The 16,189-nt window shown below is 43.8% G+C and overlaps 1 protein-coding gene across 11 annotated transcripts in view; it reads right to left on the bottom strand.

Moving 5' to 3' along the window:
- Window positions 1-781: 781 nt before the first annotated feature.
- Window positions 782-16,189, bottom strand: part of hipk2 (homeodomain interacting protein kinase 2) — a 75,393-nt gene continuing 59,985 nt past the window's right edge. For 3 of the 11 annotated variants that reach the window (XM_034288349.1, XM_034288353.1, XM_034288351.1), the window contains exons 9-15: window positions 15,462-15,583; window positions 12,520-12,650; window positions 11,299-11,490; window positions 9,536-9,874; window positions 8,807-9,078; window positions 7,816-7,991; window positions 782-7,240 (exon numbers count right to left, since the gene is read on the bottom strand). In XM_034288349.1, coding sequence (XP_034144240.1) covers window positions 6,767-7,240; window positions 7,816-7,991; window positions 8,807-9,078; window positions 9,536-9,874; window positions 11,299-11,490; window positions 12,520-12,650; window positions 15,462-15,583 — 1,706 coding nt within the window. In that variant the 3' untranslated portion in view covers window positions 782-6,766. The remainder of the gene's footprint in view (window positions 7,241-7,815; window positions 7,992-8,806; window positions 9,079-9,535; window positions 9,875-11,298; window positions 11,491-12,519; window positions 12,651-15,461; window positions 15,584-16,189) is intronic. The other 8 variants (XM_034288350.1, XM_034288355.1, XM_010883331.5 and 5 more) reach the window with 6 other exon arrangements.

The raw sequence follows: 16,189 nt of genomic DNA, 5'->3' as shown, positions 1-16,189 counted from the left end.
ATCATTTTTGCAAAGACGTCTGGTTTATACCTTCAAATCATTGTTCTCAAGCAAAATAGCTGTACATAGTCAGCCCTGGAAAGGGATATTGCAACATAGTAATGAATAGGATATGGCAAATATATCAAACATTTAGCTGTCATATGTCAATGTAACAATGAAAATATTGACATGTACTGAGCTGTCCATGATAAGCTTGTTGATTACATCAGGAAAATTAGGTTAGTTGTCACCATCTAGTGGCATAGAATTGTCAGTGAAACATCCAGGATGTGTTTGGATCTGATCTCAGACAGGCTGCTTGCTGTAGCCTACTGTATATCAATGTAATATTACTAGGCCATTTTAATTAGCTAGTGATAAACATTTTATAGGCTAGGTTTTGTAGGGGTTTTATAGTAAAGTTTACTGCACTCATTGAACCAGTCAGAAACAAATGCAGATGGATTGGGCTTTACAAAAAGAACAACGAATGCCAGAATATTTATTTTATTATCAGACGGTAATTTCAGTGATACTTAAGCCACCGGACACCTTCTCCAGTGAGGCATCCTTCGGGTAAATTCCAGGTGCATCTTTATGCTGGTAAAAAAAATAATTTGTCAAATTCATAAACAGTTTTTCTCTAATATTGCATTCAATCTTTTCACCACTCCACTCTGTTGTATACCACACCAAAAAAAAACTAAATACAAAGATACTCCAGCCCATGCATACATCCACACTGACTTAGAGAGAGACACACACATCAATAAAATAATGACCCTTCTATGAGACAAGAGACTGGTGCCGTGACTTAACAGTTTAATGTAAATTCAAGACAAAGTGTGATTCCATTTCTACACATATACAATATGCATATGTGAGCATACAAATTCTCATTAATAACTCGATTCACCTCGGAGACCGAAAAAATGATCAAAAGTAACAGTGAATAACAAGCTATAACATAGTTCACCACAACACAAGCCCCTTCTCACCCTACAATTAGTAAAGAGGACAATCAAAACTATTTTCTTCTATGACCAAGTTGTCAGTTAAAATCCTCCTGTAAATTTACAATGCTATCATTAGTTTTTCAAAGCCTATTATAAATTCACTCAATTTTTCTACAACGAAAATGATTAAGAGAAGCACACAACATCTTAATGGCAACACAAGCGCTTAGTAGCCAAGGACTCAACTTGTTAGGAGTTTAATTAATCATTCTTCCTATTATCCATATTATATTAATTTAAACATTCTATAAAGCCAGCAAAATATCCATTCTCATAACATACTCAGTAATATTAGTCTAAGGGAAAGGGTACATATAACGCTACAAGAGACTGAAATAAGGAGACAACAAAAACACTTAGAGAAAAAAAAATCCCAAAGTAAATGTAAAAAAGAGAATTGACCAAGGAGTATACTAGGAAATACTGCAGAACACAATGGCCTGACTGACAACTAATGCGATTTTAACACCATCAAGAAACCCTACAGCAACGGGCACACAACTAGGTCAGGGTTTGATGCTTTCTTAGGTTTAGGTTTATTATTTTCTCAATTTTATTATAAATGCAGTTGTGCAAGTGAAAAAACTACACCAGGACCAAGACGACTGAAAAACCACTACACCAGGACAGCTACATCTCGTCTTTCGTCCCCCTGTCATCTGAGGCTAAAACTGTTTGCATTGGGCTTTATTTATCGGAATTCACGGGGGAAGAACCCATAATCTCCATTACTTACTGTAATACTAAATTGTGGTTTAAACTGACAGGAAAAACAAAATAATCAGATGTTTAAATTAAACTGTTTTAAACTGTCAGTGCGTAATAGAAAATGGGACATCTAATGACTTTTGCAATGTTTTTTGTCATTCAACGTATTTTGGTTCTAAAGAGTATATGTGTATTAAATTACTTTATCTAGTCCTTTAATCAGCGCATCAAACCCTTGACCACTTCAGACGGAATTTCCAAAGGAAAAAAAAATACTATGCAGGAGGTAAAAACCTTGTCAAACTAACAAAAGGACACATCAACTCTCATACAGAAGGGCTTTATGAATGTGTTATTACTGTTTTATGTTTCTGTGATAAAGCAGAAGAAATATCCTAAAACTACTTATTTTCCCACCTCCCACCTTTCCTTTCTGGGAAAATATGCTTAGCAAAACATTTAAGAAATTATTAAAACATTTCTAAAGGGGAGGTTGTGATATTATTCATTTCTGGTGCTAAAGGTGTTAAACATGGTTCAAGTAACTTCAGAGGGGATCGGCCTGAGAAGACTAACTGACGATGTGTGCCGTGCCTCCAGGAATGTTTCACAAAATTTTAAACAAGGATCCAGAAGTACTCACAAACATATTGTGGGAAAAGTTGGAAGCTGGACACTTTTTGTGTAGTATATTAGAAACAACAAATCTGTGAAAATACCAGGTTTCACGAAGAGGCTGCTTTATACAGCTCCCTTTATTAACGTATATACCTTAAAGCTCTGAGGGTATGTATATTAGTTGTTTGGAAGGCAGTTTTCTAACATTGAAATGGCTACTGCAGCAGGGGTTAGACAATGTTCAAAAATAAACAAACTTCATTTCTAAAACAAATTCTTGACACTAAAGAAGCACATTTTGGTAGTTATAAGGTCACTGGATCTATGTTGATGCTCACATTTCTGATTCATATTTTCCATAAAACACTTAAAACACATTAAACAAAGTGGTACGAGACTAACATATACAATACTTTAAAAGGTTATTAAAAATATAGCATGTCTGTTGAAATAAAAGAGAGTAGGGCTAAAAGGGCTTCTCATAATTGAATAAATTTAGATTATACAGGGAAAATAGGATGAAATTATATATATATATATATATATATATATATATATATAGAAAACCCCAAAAGTAGAAGAAGCATTTTGAAATGTTTGAATGAATTCATGTTGAGTCAAGTTGTGATGAAATCACAAACTTATTGCATCTTGCATGGCACCAATTTGTGTATAAATTAAATCATTATTACTTTAACTAATGATCGCTCAAGCAGAAATATCTAAAGCATTTCAGATGAAGCAGGTCACAGATTACATTCATTTTGTGCTAGTGACCTATATTTTAAAGGTATTATTGGTACTCTTTTAATTCCTTTAACTCTATGGGTAATTCCATGGCACACTAACCTATAAGATGTTTTTTTTTTCTTAACTTGTTCACAACAAGAATTAAGCTAAAATCTAACTTTAACACTGTAAAAATAAAAAAAAACACAAAATAGGTTGAAGAGAAATTTGAGATTCAACTGTAACATTGAGGGGGCAAAATGTGATAAATAAAGATTATTGTTTTTTCAAATTATATGGTTTTCAGAATGGTGGACTGCAGTTGGCAGTAAAATCCTGAAAATAGCATGACCACAAGCAGATACTGTGGCAATTTTAATTATTCATGTGTATGTGTTGTGCATACATAATGTATGTCTTTTGAAAGTACTATATCTGCACAGCTTACACACAAAAACTCACTTAGAATCCTTCAACAGTACTCAAAGCACAATTAAAGAGCTGTAAAAGTACAATAAGTTATTGCCAGACCACATGGGGATCGTTTGGGTTCGTACTGCACTTTACCAACGTGTTTAATTTCTTTGGCGGGAAGAAAGAAAAGTCCCCAAAGGAAAAAGCAGTCCCATCATCACAGAGCTATAAGGGGTGTAGAATCGATGTCAGATTCCCTCTGCATTGGAATGTTTCAGTAGTCTGCCTCTTTTTAAAGGGGCCAAACTCTTGTGTGGAAAAGCATCTCCCTTATTGGTGTGCTAGGCCCACAGGACGCATTGAACAAAGGGAAATAGAGCACAGAACCGAAAGAAGCATTATGTAACCAGCCAAGTATACTGTACATAAGACGCATCACATCTTTGTCTGCCAGGAACCCAAGGTTTGCATGGTGGAGCCGGCTGGAGGGAGCGCGTGGCTTTTTGGTAAAGTACCAAAAGGGCATTTCAGGTTCGGTGTGGGGAGCCAACCTGGGCCTGAAACGCACCCGGATGAGCTACCTGCCTACAAGAGCTCCCACGTAGTCGCGTCTAGCCTTTCCACCTTATTATTATTAACAGTGCCTGAACACTTTACACAGCTACACACACCTTCCTAGGATCACCTGAAATAACTGTACAGCAACTCACGGTTCCAAATCAAAATAGAAATGAGGCCTAATAACAAATCATAAAAACACTTGCACGGATAAAAACGTACACAAGAATTATTGCAACAATCTTCAAAATAGCACAATATGGTATATACCTACTACAGCCATGTAAAAAGTTCAATAATAACATAAAAATAAAATGATCACTTAAAATGCAAGTACTATGGCATGACAAGAATGGGAGTCTTTCACTAAAACACAAGCAGGTCTGATGTGCCCACTCTATGAGGAGAAATAACAGAGAGCTAGACTAATCATATTCATTGGCTACGTGAAATAAAACAGGTGGTAAATTAAGCAGCAAACACACAGAAGCAATAAACCCAATTAGTTATCTTACTACACATCAGATATCCCTTTCTGGTGGTGTGATGCCTGTGAACACACGTTTCAGAAGACAAATGGAGACAGTGTTAACAAATGAAGTCCATTTCATAGAAATCCCTCCCAGGTGTACGCTGTAGCATTCCTGTGCTGTTCAGGACAACAACGAGACAACAACGTGCGTTAGAGTTAGGAATGTCCCTGTAACTCCCACCCACAGTGACCACCAACCTGCCCAGTACCAACATGCTGTTCATTTAGTCTCAACGACATTAGAAAAGGCATCCCGCCGTTCTGCCGCCCTCAGTTTCGAAACGTTACCAACCCCGATGCTTTCTACATCTCCATCTCACCTTTGCAGTCCCGGGTTCAAATAATATTTACAATTTCAAACACTTCAGCTGGGCTTGATGGAGTTAGCCCTGCGCAATGGAACGAACATTAAGTCAACCCAGAACTGACCTCTAGCCAGCATTCTTTCAGCAGCCCTCCGCTCTCCGCTCGCTCACTGCAACCAACCAAGCTCTCCCTCATTGGCCTTCTGACCTCCTCTGCCATAGCAACCATCACTTCCCATCGGGTCTTTAACTGGCTCGACATTTAACTTTAGATTCCATTTTCTTCCCGTACAACATTATGTTGAGCCCATTTTGACAGTCAACGTAATTTTTTTTCTGCATTTTCCATTCTCCCAAAATAGATCATTGTGCTAACACTTCTCTGTTCAGTCTTGTGCGCCGATTCCCTTGTGTGATATAAAAATAAAAATAACATTTGCACATCACAAACTTAAGCCATAATATGCATGGGTGCCATGGTGACAGAGACTTAGACCTATATTCTACACATATTTCCATTAATATCCAGCACACAATGTAACAAGGATTGATATAACAACTTTGGTTCAGTATCCCAGGCAAGGTAAACTCATGCACACAACCAAAAAGCCAAAGGTGGTAAATACGTACTCTAACCTCTGAACTCCATAGTATACTGGCATAAGGATAGGAAACGGAGCTACGGCCTAAGCCTACACCTGGAAGTGAAATCAAAACTGCCCCAACAACAATAATAATGCCAAACCAAGGAACCAGTTCCAGCTAGTCTGTTGGTTCTCTAGGTCCCGGCGACGTAAACTGTGTGGTTATATCTGTAAGGCACTACAAGGGAACAATGTTCAAACCTAAGACGGTGGAGGATTCCCAGTATTAGAGCACAAAGGGTCAAGAGGAAGTGGACTACACACACATGGCTGACAGTAGCACACGCACACACAGACAATCACGTTGTACATGCCTATGTTATTAGAACCACCTTGTGCAATCACATTGAAAAAGGAGAAACAGACAGATTCTATTGGTATCAGAAAAAAGCTTTCCGTGAAATAATATGGGTGCAGACTGCTACATTCTAAAAACAGGGCCCAGTTAAGTCTCCTATACCTAAAACACAAGTCTCCTCAAAAAGGTGAGGACCAAAAAACTAAGGGAAATACCTAGAAATACATGGGAAAGTTTTTTTTTTTTTGTCTTGCGTTGGTTATATTTCCAGAAGACTCCCGACTCCAGTTGTCTGGTGGAGGAGGGGCGGGCTGAGGAGGGGCGCTTCATTCTCTCTCTCCTCCACACCTTGAATGATTTGGAAATGTTTAAGACAGTTCAAGGCCATCGTAATTTTTAATTTATTCTCAAAGAGCAGCAGGTTTCCGTATTTCACCTTCATTCCCAAATCCACATGGGATTTCTCATGTTGGGAATTCCAACATCCAGGGGGAGACCCCTTCTTAAAACAGTCAGTTCCCGATTTCAAAAGGGAAAACAAAGAGACAAAAGGTTGTTTTAGAAGAACAGAAAACCTACATCCCTCCCAAAGGCCTGTTATGAAGACCTTCCTGTAAAAGAATGAGAAACTACTTTCATTTGAAAGCAACACAGTAAAACCAAGAGAGAAAAAAAAGCTAAACTGGCCCTTTTGGAGAAAGAGATCTCTGAAAAGAACAAAAAATATTGAAATTCTCCCTCAAGAAACTCCCGCCCCTCGTTTCCCTCACACAGGGGCTGTGTGTGTATTTTCCTTGATCTTTTCTGTCATCATATCTTCAAGTTGAGCAAGATTGCATGCCCCCCCCCCCCCTCACACCGTCTCTGGATCAGGGACAGGTGAAGGAGGACACGGGTCGAGCAGCAGCAGTGCTGGGGTCTGGGGTTCTGGGGTTCTGGGGGTCCAGTGTGTTGGCTCGGTTCTAGAGGTAAGGGTATTGGTTAACCTTGGTGGGGCTCAGCGGGTATCCAGTGTAGACAGTGGAGGCGGGCGAGGCGCTGATGTAGGTCTGGTGCGCAAACTGGGCCTGGTACTGGCTGTGGTGGAGCGTGGGCGAGGGCAACACGCGGTGCCCCATGCTGACGGGAACCTGGTGGACGATGCCCGGCGCGTGGTAGGCTGCGTGCTGGACCGTGTGGCGGGCCGAGCCCTGGGTCGCCACCAGGTGGGCCACGGTCCCGGTGGAACCCAGGGCGGCGGGGGCTGCGGTGTAGGTGTACAGGTGGGGCTGGCCGGGCAGGTGGGTGGCGGACAGATGGGTGTGCACGTTGGCAGTGTGAGAGGGGCTGTTGTGGTGGTGGAAGGAGTAGGGGGCCTGAGCTGCGATGGTGGGGGCGATGTAAGCCTGCTGGCGCCGGTGGCCACCGTTCCTGTCTGTTACCATGTGCTGCTGGGCCTGGAGAGGAGAGAGGAGAGGAGAAAGGAGGAGACAGGAGAGGAGAAAGGAGCAGGAGAGAGGAGAGAGGAGCAGGAGAGAGGAGAGAGGAGCAGGAGAGAGGAGAAGAAAGGAGCAGGAAAGAGGAGAGGAGAAAGGAGCAGGAGAGATGAGGGGAGAGGAGAGAGGAGAAGAGAGAGGAGAGAGGAGCAGGAGAGATGAGAGGAGCAGGAGAGAGGAGAACAGAGAAGAGAGAGGAGCAGGAGAGAGGAGAGGAGAGAGGAGAAAGGAGCAGGAGAGAGGAGAGGAGAGAAAGGAGCAGAAGAGAGGCAAGGAGAGAGGAGAGGAGAAAGAAGCAGGAGAGAGGCAAGGAGAGAGGAGAGGAGAAAGAAGCAGGAGAGAGGCAAGGAGAGAGGAGAGGAGAAAGAAGCAGGAGAGAGAAGAGTAGAGAGGTGACGGGACGGGATACAGAGTAGAAAGGAAAGGATCAAGTCAGTGCCACTCTAATGTTCGATGGGCAAAATGCAGGACTGTAGTGCAGTTCAAGTGCCAGTTTCACAAAGTAAATTATAGGTATCATTGTGATGGGTCCTTACTTGGTTTTCTCTCCATACCTGGCTGAGATTGAGAGGCTGTTGCTGCTGGAAGGGGTGTGGCCCTGAGCGCTGCTGCCGATAAGCCACGCCCCCTGAGAAGTGGTTGCTGCCAGACACCATGCCCATGCTGTTGGAGGTTTTAAATTTGTACACCGAATTCTGATGATTCATTGCATCTGCAGGTTAAAATGTCAAGCCAGGTTAAGAAAATAACACAAGTACAACCTTACAAAAACAAAAGTGTTAAGTGAGATTATCAACAATAACCAACAGGGATGAGCTTAGTGAAGGTTCAAGGAAGTACAAACAATAATTATAATGGTTACAACTTTTGAGTCAATTTGTAAAGAAACAACATTTACCTAAAACCAAAACAAAAAAATATATTTCGAAGACTTTCTAAGACAGATATCTTGAACCCAACTGTAGACCTCGATACAAATTCAATAATTTTCTTTTTCAATGTTCCCCTCTAGTCACGGGCTAATTATCTAGGTACCTGTGTAGATACCTGTGTAGATATCTGTGTAGATACCTGTGTAGATACCTGTGTAGATATCTGTGTAGATACCTGTGTAGGTACCTGTGTAGATACCTGTGTAGATACCTGTGTAGGTACCTGTGTAGATACCTGTGTAGATACCTGTGTAGGTACCTGTGTAGGTACCTGTTTAGATACCTGTGTAGGTACCTGTGTAGGTACCTGTGTAGATACCTGTGTAGGTACCTGTGTAGATACCTGTGTAGATATCTGTGTAGGTACCTGTGTAGATACCTGTGTAGATACCTGTGTAGATACCTGTGTAGGTACCTGTGTAGATACCTGTGTAGATACCTGTGTAGGTACCTGTGTAGATACCTGTGTAGATACCTGTGTAGGTACCTGTGTAGGTACCTGTTTAGATACCTGTGTAGGTACCTGTGTAGGTACCTGTGTAGATACCTGTGTAGGTACCTGTGTAGATACCTGTGTAGGTACCTGTGTAGGTACCTGTGTAGATACCTGTGTAGATACCTGGCATCAGGCGCTCGCACTCGCTCAGCACCTCGCTGGACTGGCTCTTCAGTGGGGGGATGATGATGGTGCGTGGGTTGTTGCCATTGCTGTAGTTGTCCAGCAGGGTGGCCTTGGTGTCATGGTAGCCATTGTTGTTGGGAAGCCTGGATTCGAGGGCGTAGGGACTGTTGTTACTGGACGAGTCAGAGTCAGGGGAGTCATGAACAGTCACACAGCTGATGACATTCTTCCTCTGCTTGGCCGAGCTGCGCGGAGGAGGACAACTGTTACAGATGGTACTCATCAGCATACGGTCCACCTCCGTTCCATAATAAAAGGGTTATTCTGATCAATGCTTGTTCAGATGCCCTCATGGAAATTGCCCAATATTATTACTGCCTGGAACTGATGTGCCACCAAAGCCGGCTCTGTCAGTATGAATCTGAACACACACTGAACATTACTTCCTTTCATGTTTTAAACTCTGTCTGACACAAATGTCTGACCCATAATGGCTGACCCAAAATGTCTTGACCCAAAATGCCTGACCCAAAAAGCCTGACCCAAAAAGCCTGACCCAAAAAGCCTGACCCAAAATGTCTGACCCAAAATGTCTGATCCATAATATCTGATCCAAAATGTCTGACCCAAAATGTCTGATCCATAATGTCTGATCCATAATATCTGACCCAACATGTCTGACCCAAAATGCCTGCCCCGTACCTGGTGTGGTTGGTGTTGCTCGGCTTGTGATCATCCTCCTCGTCCGTGTCACTGCTGATGGTGATGATGCTGACGGTGGGGCTGGGCGTGTCAGGGATGATGATGGTCTGACGGGGCCCACTGTGGTGCTGGTGGCGGTCTCGGGTGGTGCTGGATGCCTGTTCGGTCTCGCCCCCTCCCCACCCTCCACAGCCCTGGGGAGGTCCGCAGCCAGAACCAGAGAAGGGGCCATTGTTCTGGAGCACTGCGCAGCGCGGAGGGGTGTTTTCCTTAACCCGCTTGGAGCGCTGTGGGGATAGCACTGCCTGAGAGGAGGACACCTCATACGCAGAAACATTCCTGGGGGGAGAGAGGGAATATTAGTCTTTATTACGGATGTCCCTGCAACTGTGGCAGATATTTGAAAGTTTATCTTTTGTACACTTCTAGTTGAACAGGAAAAGTGACCTGGACTTCTCACTGGTTGAAGGTTTAAGTCAGCAGGACCAGTCAATAAAGGGCTGTGTGGCTGCAGGGGATGGTCTGGCCTATACAGTTTGGTGTTCAAACTCAAAGAGATCTGAGTTCATACTAACTGTGTAGGAGGTCCTAGTTGTCTGGTAAATCATAGTTTAAGGTGAGCAGACATCACCGTTTTCTGGGAAGAGTCCCCAGCATTCCTGAAGGTGATATTTCAATATTCGAAACTTTCAGTGGAAGCAGAATTGCACATAAACATTTTGTGCATTGCTGTACCAGACTCCAATGTCCCTTTCAGTGATGAATTGTTCACACCACAAGCCCAGAATCAACCACAGCCCATAGCCAGATAAAGCTAGTATTGCATACAGTTAGAGCAACAGAATAAACACTACAGTTTTGGGTATCAGAAATTACTAAATTTATTGTCTTGTGATCTAGATCTTAGTTGTGTGGTTGATCCTAGTTGGGTGGTTGATTCTAGTTGGGTGGTTGATCCTAGTTGGGTGGTTAATCCTAATTGGGTGGTTGATCCTAGTTGGGTGGTTGATTCTAGTTGGGTGGTTGATTCTAGTTGGGTGGTTGATCCTAGTTGGGTGGTTGATTCTAGTTGGGTGGTTGATTCTAGTTGGGTGGTTGATCCTAGTTGGGTGGTTGATTCTAGTTGGGTGGTTGATTCTAGTTGGGTGGTTGATCCTAGTTGGGTGGTTGATTCTAGTTGGGTGGTTGATCCTAGTTGGGTGGTTGATTCTAGTTGGGTGGTTGATTCTAGTTGGGTGGTTGATTCTAGTTGGGTGGTTGATTCTAGTAGTGTGGTTGATCCTAGTTGGGTGGTTGATCCTAGTTGTGTGATTGATCCTAGTTGGGTGGTTGATTCTAGTTATGTGATTGATCCTAGTTGGGTGGTTGATTCTAGTTGGGTGGTTGATTCTAGTTGGGTGGTTGATTCTAGTAGTGTGGTTGATCCTAGTTGGGTGGTTGATCCTAGTTGTGTGATTGATCCTAGTTGGGTGGTTGATTCTAGTTATGTGATTGATCCTAGTTGGGTGGTTGATTCTAGTTGGGTGGTTGATCCTAGTTGGGTGGTTGATTCTAGTTATGTGATTGATCCTAGTTGGGTGGTTGATTCTAGTTGGGTGGTTGATCCTAGTTGGGTGGTTGATCCCAGTTGTGTGATTGATCCTAGTTGGGTGGTTGATTCTAGTTGTGTGATTGATTCTAGTTGGGTGGTTGATTCTAGTTGGGTGGTTGATCCTAGTTGGGTGGTTGATCCTAGTTGGGTGGTTGACCATATCTGTGCTTACCTGGCAGTCAGTTGATGCTGCTTGTTCTTTTTGGATGAGGAGTTGTTGTTATTGGTTGACGGTTGCCTCATCACATGGGCCACGCCCACATTGAGAGGCTGGTTATGGTTGGATGGGAGGGTGACATGGCTAGTCAGCAGAGCTGGCTGTTGCATGATGGGATTGTAATGGCCACCATGTGGGTGAGAATTCCTGAAAACACAGCAGGATGCCTCATCACAACTACGAACCTGCATTTTAGGTGTTTAAATATTATTATACAACAAACAGAAACACGTCATTGTAACATTGTCCAATTTCAATCTGTAGCACATAAATATAGTAGTCAATAAGCACATACTGCCTTATTGCCTAGGGTTTAGACAAAGCATGCGCATTTCTCAGTATAGTCTGTGGGTGGCAGCAGGAGCTCCGTGAGACAGAGCGTGGAACAGAGAGAATGGGAGATTGAGAGGGAGAGAGGGAGGGTTAGAGGAGCTGACACCAGCTGCTGTAGAGGGATAGCTCTGCAGAGGAAGTGCGACACTTTCCCAATCATCTCTGGGAGGACAATAGAGCTGTGGGCGGAGAGAGAGGCAGAGAAAAAGCGAGACAGAGAGAAAGAGAGACAGACAGAGAGAGAAAGACATGTCTGGCCACCACCCTGTCCTTAGACGGACAGTGCTAAATAAATCTGGACAAACAAACAAACAAACACACAGACAGAGACACACACACACACACACACACACATACAGACACATACAGACAGATACTGACACACACAGACTGACACAGGCACATGCACACACTCATGTAATACCTCCATCCTGCTTATTTTCCTACAGGTTCCATCCATCTAACATGTCATCTTTGGGATTATGTTCCTCTATGTGCATAAATCTCATCTCCCTGAGGTAAACATGGTCTTATAAAGGCCCGGCTGTTCACTTCCAGACTGTGATTCATGGCAGCTCTCTGAGGGCCTGTCACAAGGCCATGCTTGTCTGACAATCAAGACACTGCTGCTATACCTTGTGTACATCTTAACATCATGTTTACAATATTTCTATAAACAGTCAATGGAACTGATACTATGCTTGTCTATAGTTTGTTAGTCACATCAGCATACTTGTTTGCAATATAAAACCAGTTCCCATTTTAATCTCCAAGGTTTTCTTCCACTGCGACCCGGTTCTGATCTCTTCCCCGTCCCTATAGGAGGACTTGATCGTTCCTCACCTCCAGTTGGCCAAGGGCTGTGAGGCTGTCATGGAGTCGGGGATGACGGTGGCGTGCTGGACTGAGGTATGAGTCAGCTGCTGCCAGGCGGGGGGGAGGAGGATCTGTTGGGTTCCACTGGGCCAGGCCTGCTGGGGGGGGAGGAAGTCAGTCAGGACACTATCTATATGACCCTTTGATTCTGTCTCCTTGGGATCAGCTGTCATCGCTGTCCCGCAGTCAGGTTGACCAAGACCTGGTGATGTTTTACATTGATTTAATTCAACATATTAAGGCAATAGAGCTGCAAGGGAAAATCCCTGAATGTGCAAATGTAAAAAATTAAATTAAAAAAAAGATACAAAATCCCTGTAAAAAGGTCAAACTGTGGATCGCGGAGAGAAGCGGAACAACTAGCCAGTGTTAGGCTAGTTAGACAAAGCCAACCGAATGCTGCAAGCATCACACATCAGCAAGAGTAGATAAGACTCTGGATGTTTAATAGAGATGTGTTTCCTCTCCCCACTGGTTCTGTATATGTGTTGATGTGTTTGGCATTATCCAAATCAGCTCCGCTTTTAATTAAATTCACATCGAGACCCATTCAGGGCTGCTGTGAAAGGAGCTGCTTTGTATTGCTGGTGCAGAATGCAGGAGTTGCTAGGGATAAAATGCCCTTAGTCTGAGATGTGTGTGTGTTTGTGTTTGCTCAGATGCGGGTGTGTGTGTGTGTGTGTGTGTGTGTGTGTATTGCGTTGCATGTATGCGTGTCTGCTGCCTTAACAGTTTAATGCAGCCCTATTGATTACAACTTATTTGTGGGGATCTAATGAATTGTTCCTATAATCGTGTTTGCTAATTCTATTTAACTGGACAGCACCAGAGTGTTTTCCAGCACACAGCACAGTTCTTAGGTCTTCATCTGGGCTGGGAAGATATGGACTCAGCCATCTCATATCAGGTGAAGTTAACAGTTAGAATCTACTGACATAAAATGTTTGTGCAGTTCAACGGGGTGTGACCGGTTAGTGGCTGGGGAATTGTTTTGTCTGAGGCATGTTGGGAGAAACAATAACAGTTCATGGGTAAAGAAAGAGGGTCAACCAGACATGACCGGCTTCTGGATGGTTGAAAGACACAGGCACAGCCAATGGAAAGCCACGAAAACTGTCCAGCAGAACACAGCCTAAGCTACTCATGGCCTCCCATGGTTACATTTGACATCTCAAGTCTCGTTAAGAATCCATTAAGGGTCAACAACACTTCCATCTCCTCTTCTCCTCCATCTATCTTTCCATCCGTCCCTCCATCCCTCCATTCCTGGCACTCAGCATTCCTCTCTTGCTGGGTGTCTGTGTTGTGTAATCATCCCGTCTGCCTTGAAATGATAACCGGGTTAGGGGGCCTTCTTAGGGCCAATCGTCTCAGCCGCAGCGGTACTAGCTAGCACCCTGCCCCCCCCCTACCCCCGCCCCCCGCCACCAGCCTCCCCTCCCTGGGTGAAAGCCCTTTGTCACCTCAGGGCTCTGAAAGCCCCGGCTCTCACTCCTCGATTGTTTCCACATTTTCTGCATTCCTGCTCCAGATAAAGGTCCTGCCTGGCCCTCCTCCACAGTCCCACCACCCAGCCCTGGCTCTGCTTCGACAGAAAACCCAGGCGAGGGAGGCCAGCCTGGGCTGCGGAGAGACATGGAGGCCAAACCCACCCACACCGAGCGTCCTGTCTGAGCGGGGGGGAGTGACAGATTGGGAACCAGGTACTAGCGGTGCGCTGCTGTTCTGTATAAACCACATTTCTACACTGCTCCCTGTGGCTCATATGTCATCAGCAAGACAGATATGTTGGTCCCACCATATAGTCACAGTGTGCTTTTCTTTTGGTTTATGAACTGAAACATTGTCGTGTGTACTATGTCTTTTAGAATGAATGCTATGAAGTAAATGTATTTTATAGGGTATAGGTATTACCTCTTAGCCTTTTGGAGGCAAGCAAAACCATCAAACCCCTCCAAGCCTTTCCAAATTAGTCCCTCTCCTCTGAGGCCTATAATTTCCAAGCGTCTGACTTGGAAGCAGCCCTAGAGCTAATCACCACCATTTGGTTTCTGACAGATTAGTCTTCCACACAGCACAGAGCCTCACTATCTGCCTACTGCTTGATTAACTAGAGATAAGGGAAGCGCTCATACTCCAGGGACTATGCAAGGAGAGTGAAACTCTTATGGAAATTTACAGAATCTAGAGGGGGAGGTGTTCTACCACTTTAATAATCTAGTCTTCTCTAGGAATAATGCATGGCTAATGTAGGTATCTCCTTTCAAATGACTACCAAAGTCTTGCCAGCTGATAAACCTAACACTTCTTCATTGCTCAGGCTTTCAGTAAGAACTCTGAATGTGTCCCTCGTGTACACCCGACTGCGGTAGCCTCGAGGAGAAGGCAGGAGAGGAGGGAAAGACTGACTGACCCGCTACATTGAGGTACACAAGGTCACAGAGCTAGCTAGGACCTGACCTTTCAGGTAGCCTTGGTGAACAATCAGAAACAAAACACAATTTAGGCAAATGTGTGTTGAGGTATACATTTGTGACTCCCAGTGAATGCTTATGTTTTGTACACTAGTGAGACAGACACGTGCTAACACAATGAGTTCACAGAGGGATTTAAGGCACTGTAATACAGTATACAGAATGGGCCTTTGATTTCGGCAACGACAGACTGTACTACTCACTAGTACCACCGACTGTAAATGAATGGGATACATTGGGTCGCTAGCCAGCAGTGGTTCTGATGTTGGGGATTTTGTGACAGTTTTTTGGGGGACAGAATATCTAAACATCATTCTAATACAGAGGAGAGAGAACACTCAGCCCAAAACCCAGAGAGAAAAAGGGTGGTTCGCTTGCCTCTCTTCTTGTTTTCAAATGCAATAATCCAGAACCTGAATGACTCCTACTTCCTACCTGTGTTAACAGGCCTGGCTGGATCTGCAGTGGCTGGGAGCCGGGGGCCTGCGTCACTATGGGAACGGCATTCTCCATCCGCACAGAGTATCCAGTGTGTTTGGATGGGGAGGCCTGCAGCCCTGAGGACACACGCACAACACAGAGGAGGTCAACAAACAACAACAACAGCCGCGATACGGGTGCTACGGAAAACAGACCTGGAGCAAAATCAATGGAATCTTAGAGAAAATATGCGTTTTTAAACTTCATCGTTTCACTTTCTCCGACACCCTGCTAAATTACAGATTGACCTTGGAAACAAAAAGCGGGCAATAGCAAAATATTTTTGGTAAAACCTTGTTGAGTAGAGCAGACAAGGAACATAATGCCATGCCACAGAAATGAAAAAAGAATATGTTTCTCAATCTTTAACTCCTGAACACTTGCTTAGAAACAAGCGGTGGTGAGAAAGAATTAATCACAGACATGAGAATTCCTTCAAATGAATAATTAGCTCATAAATTAAACTACAGCGTCTCTACTGAAGGTGGAAACTGACGTGGCCTATACACTCAGTGGAAGGGAGAGGATAAAATACCTGCAGAGGCCGTACAGAACGAGCTCACAGCTCCATAAGCCCTTTTCTCTTCAGGGAGACAATGGAATCTGCGGCTCCTAATGTTAAAAGTGACCTAAACCCAGATCTAGACAGGCCAATAAGCACCACCCGTGTAACAACCACAACT

Source organism: Esox lucius, chromosome 19 (assembly GCF_011004845.1).
Source record: "Esox lucius isolate fEsoLuc1 chromosome 19, fEsoLuc1.pri, whole genome shotgun sequence".
Classification (NCBI taxonomy): domain Eukaryota; kingdom Metazoa; phylum Chordata; class Actinopteri; order Esociformes; family Esocidae; genus Esox; species Esox lucius.
The sequence above is the reverse complement of the archived record's forward strand: the minus strand, read 5'-3'. Positions and strand labels throughout refer to the sequence as shown.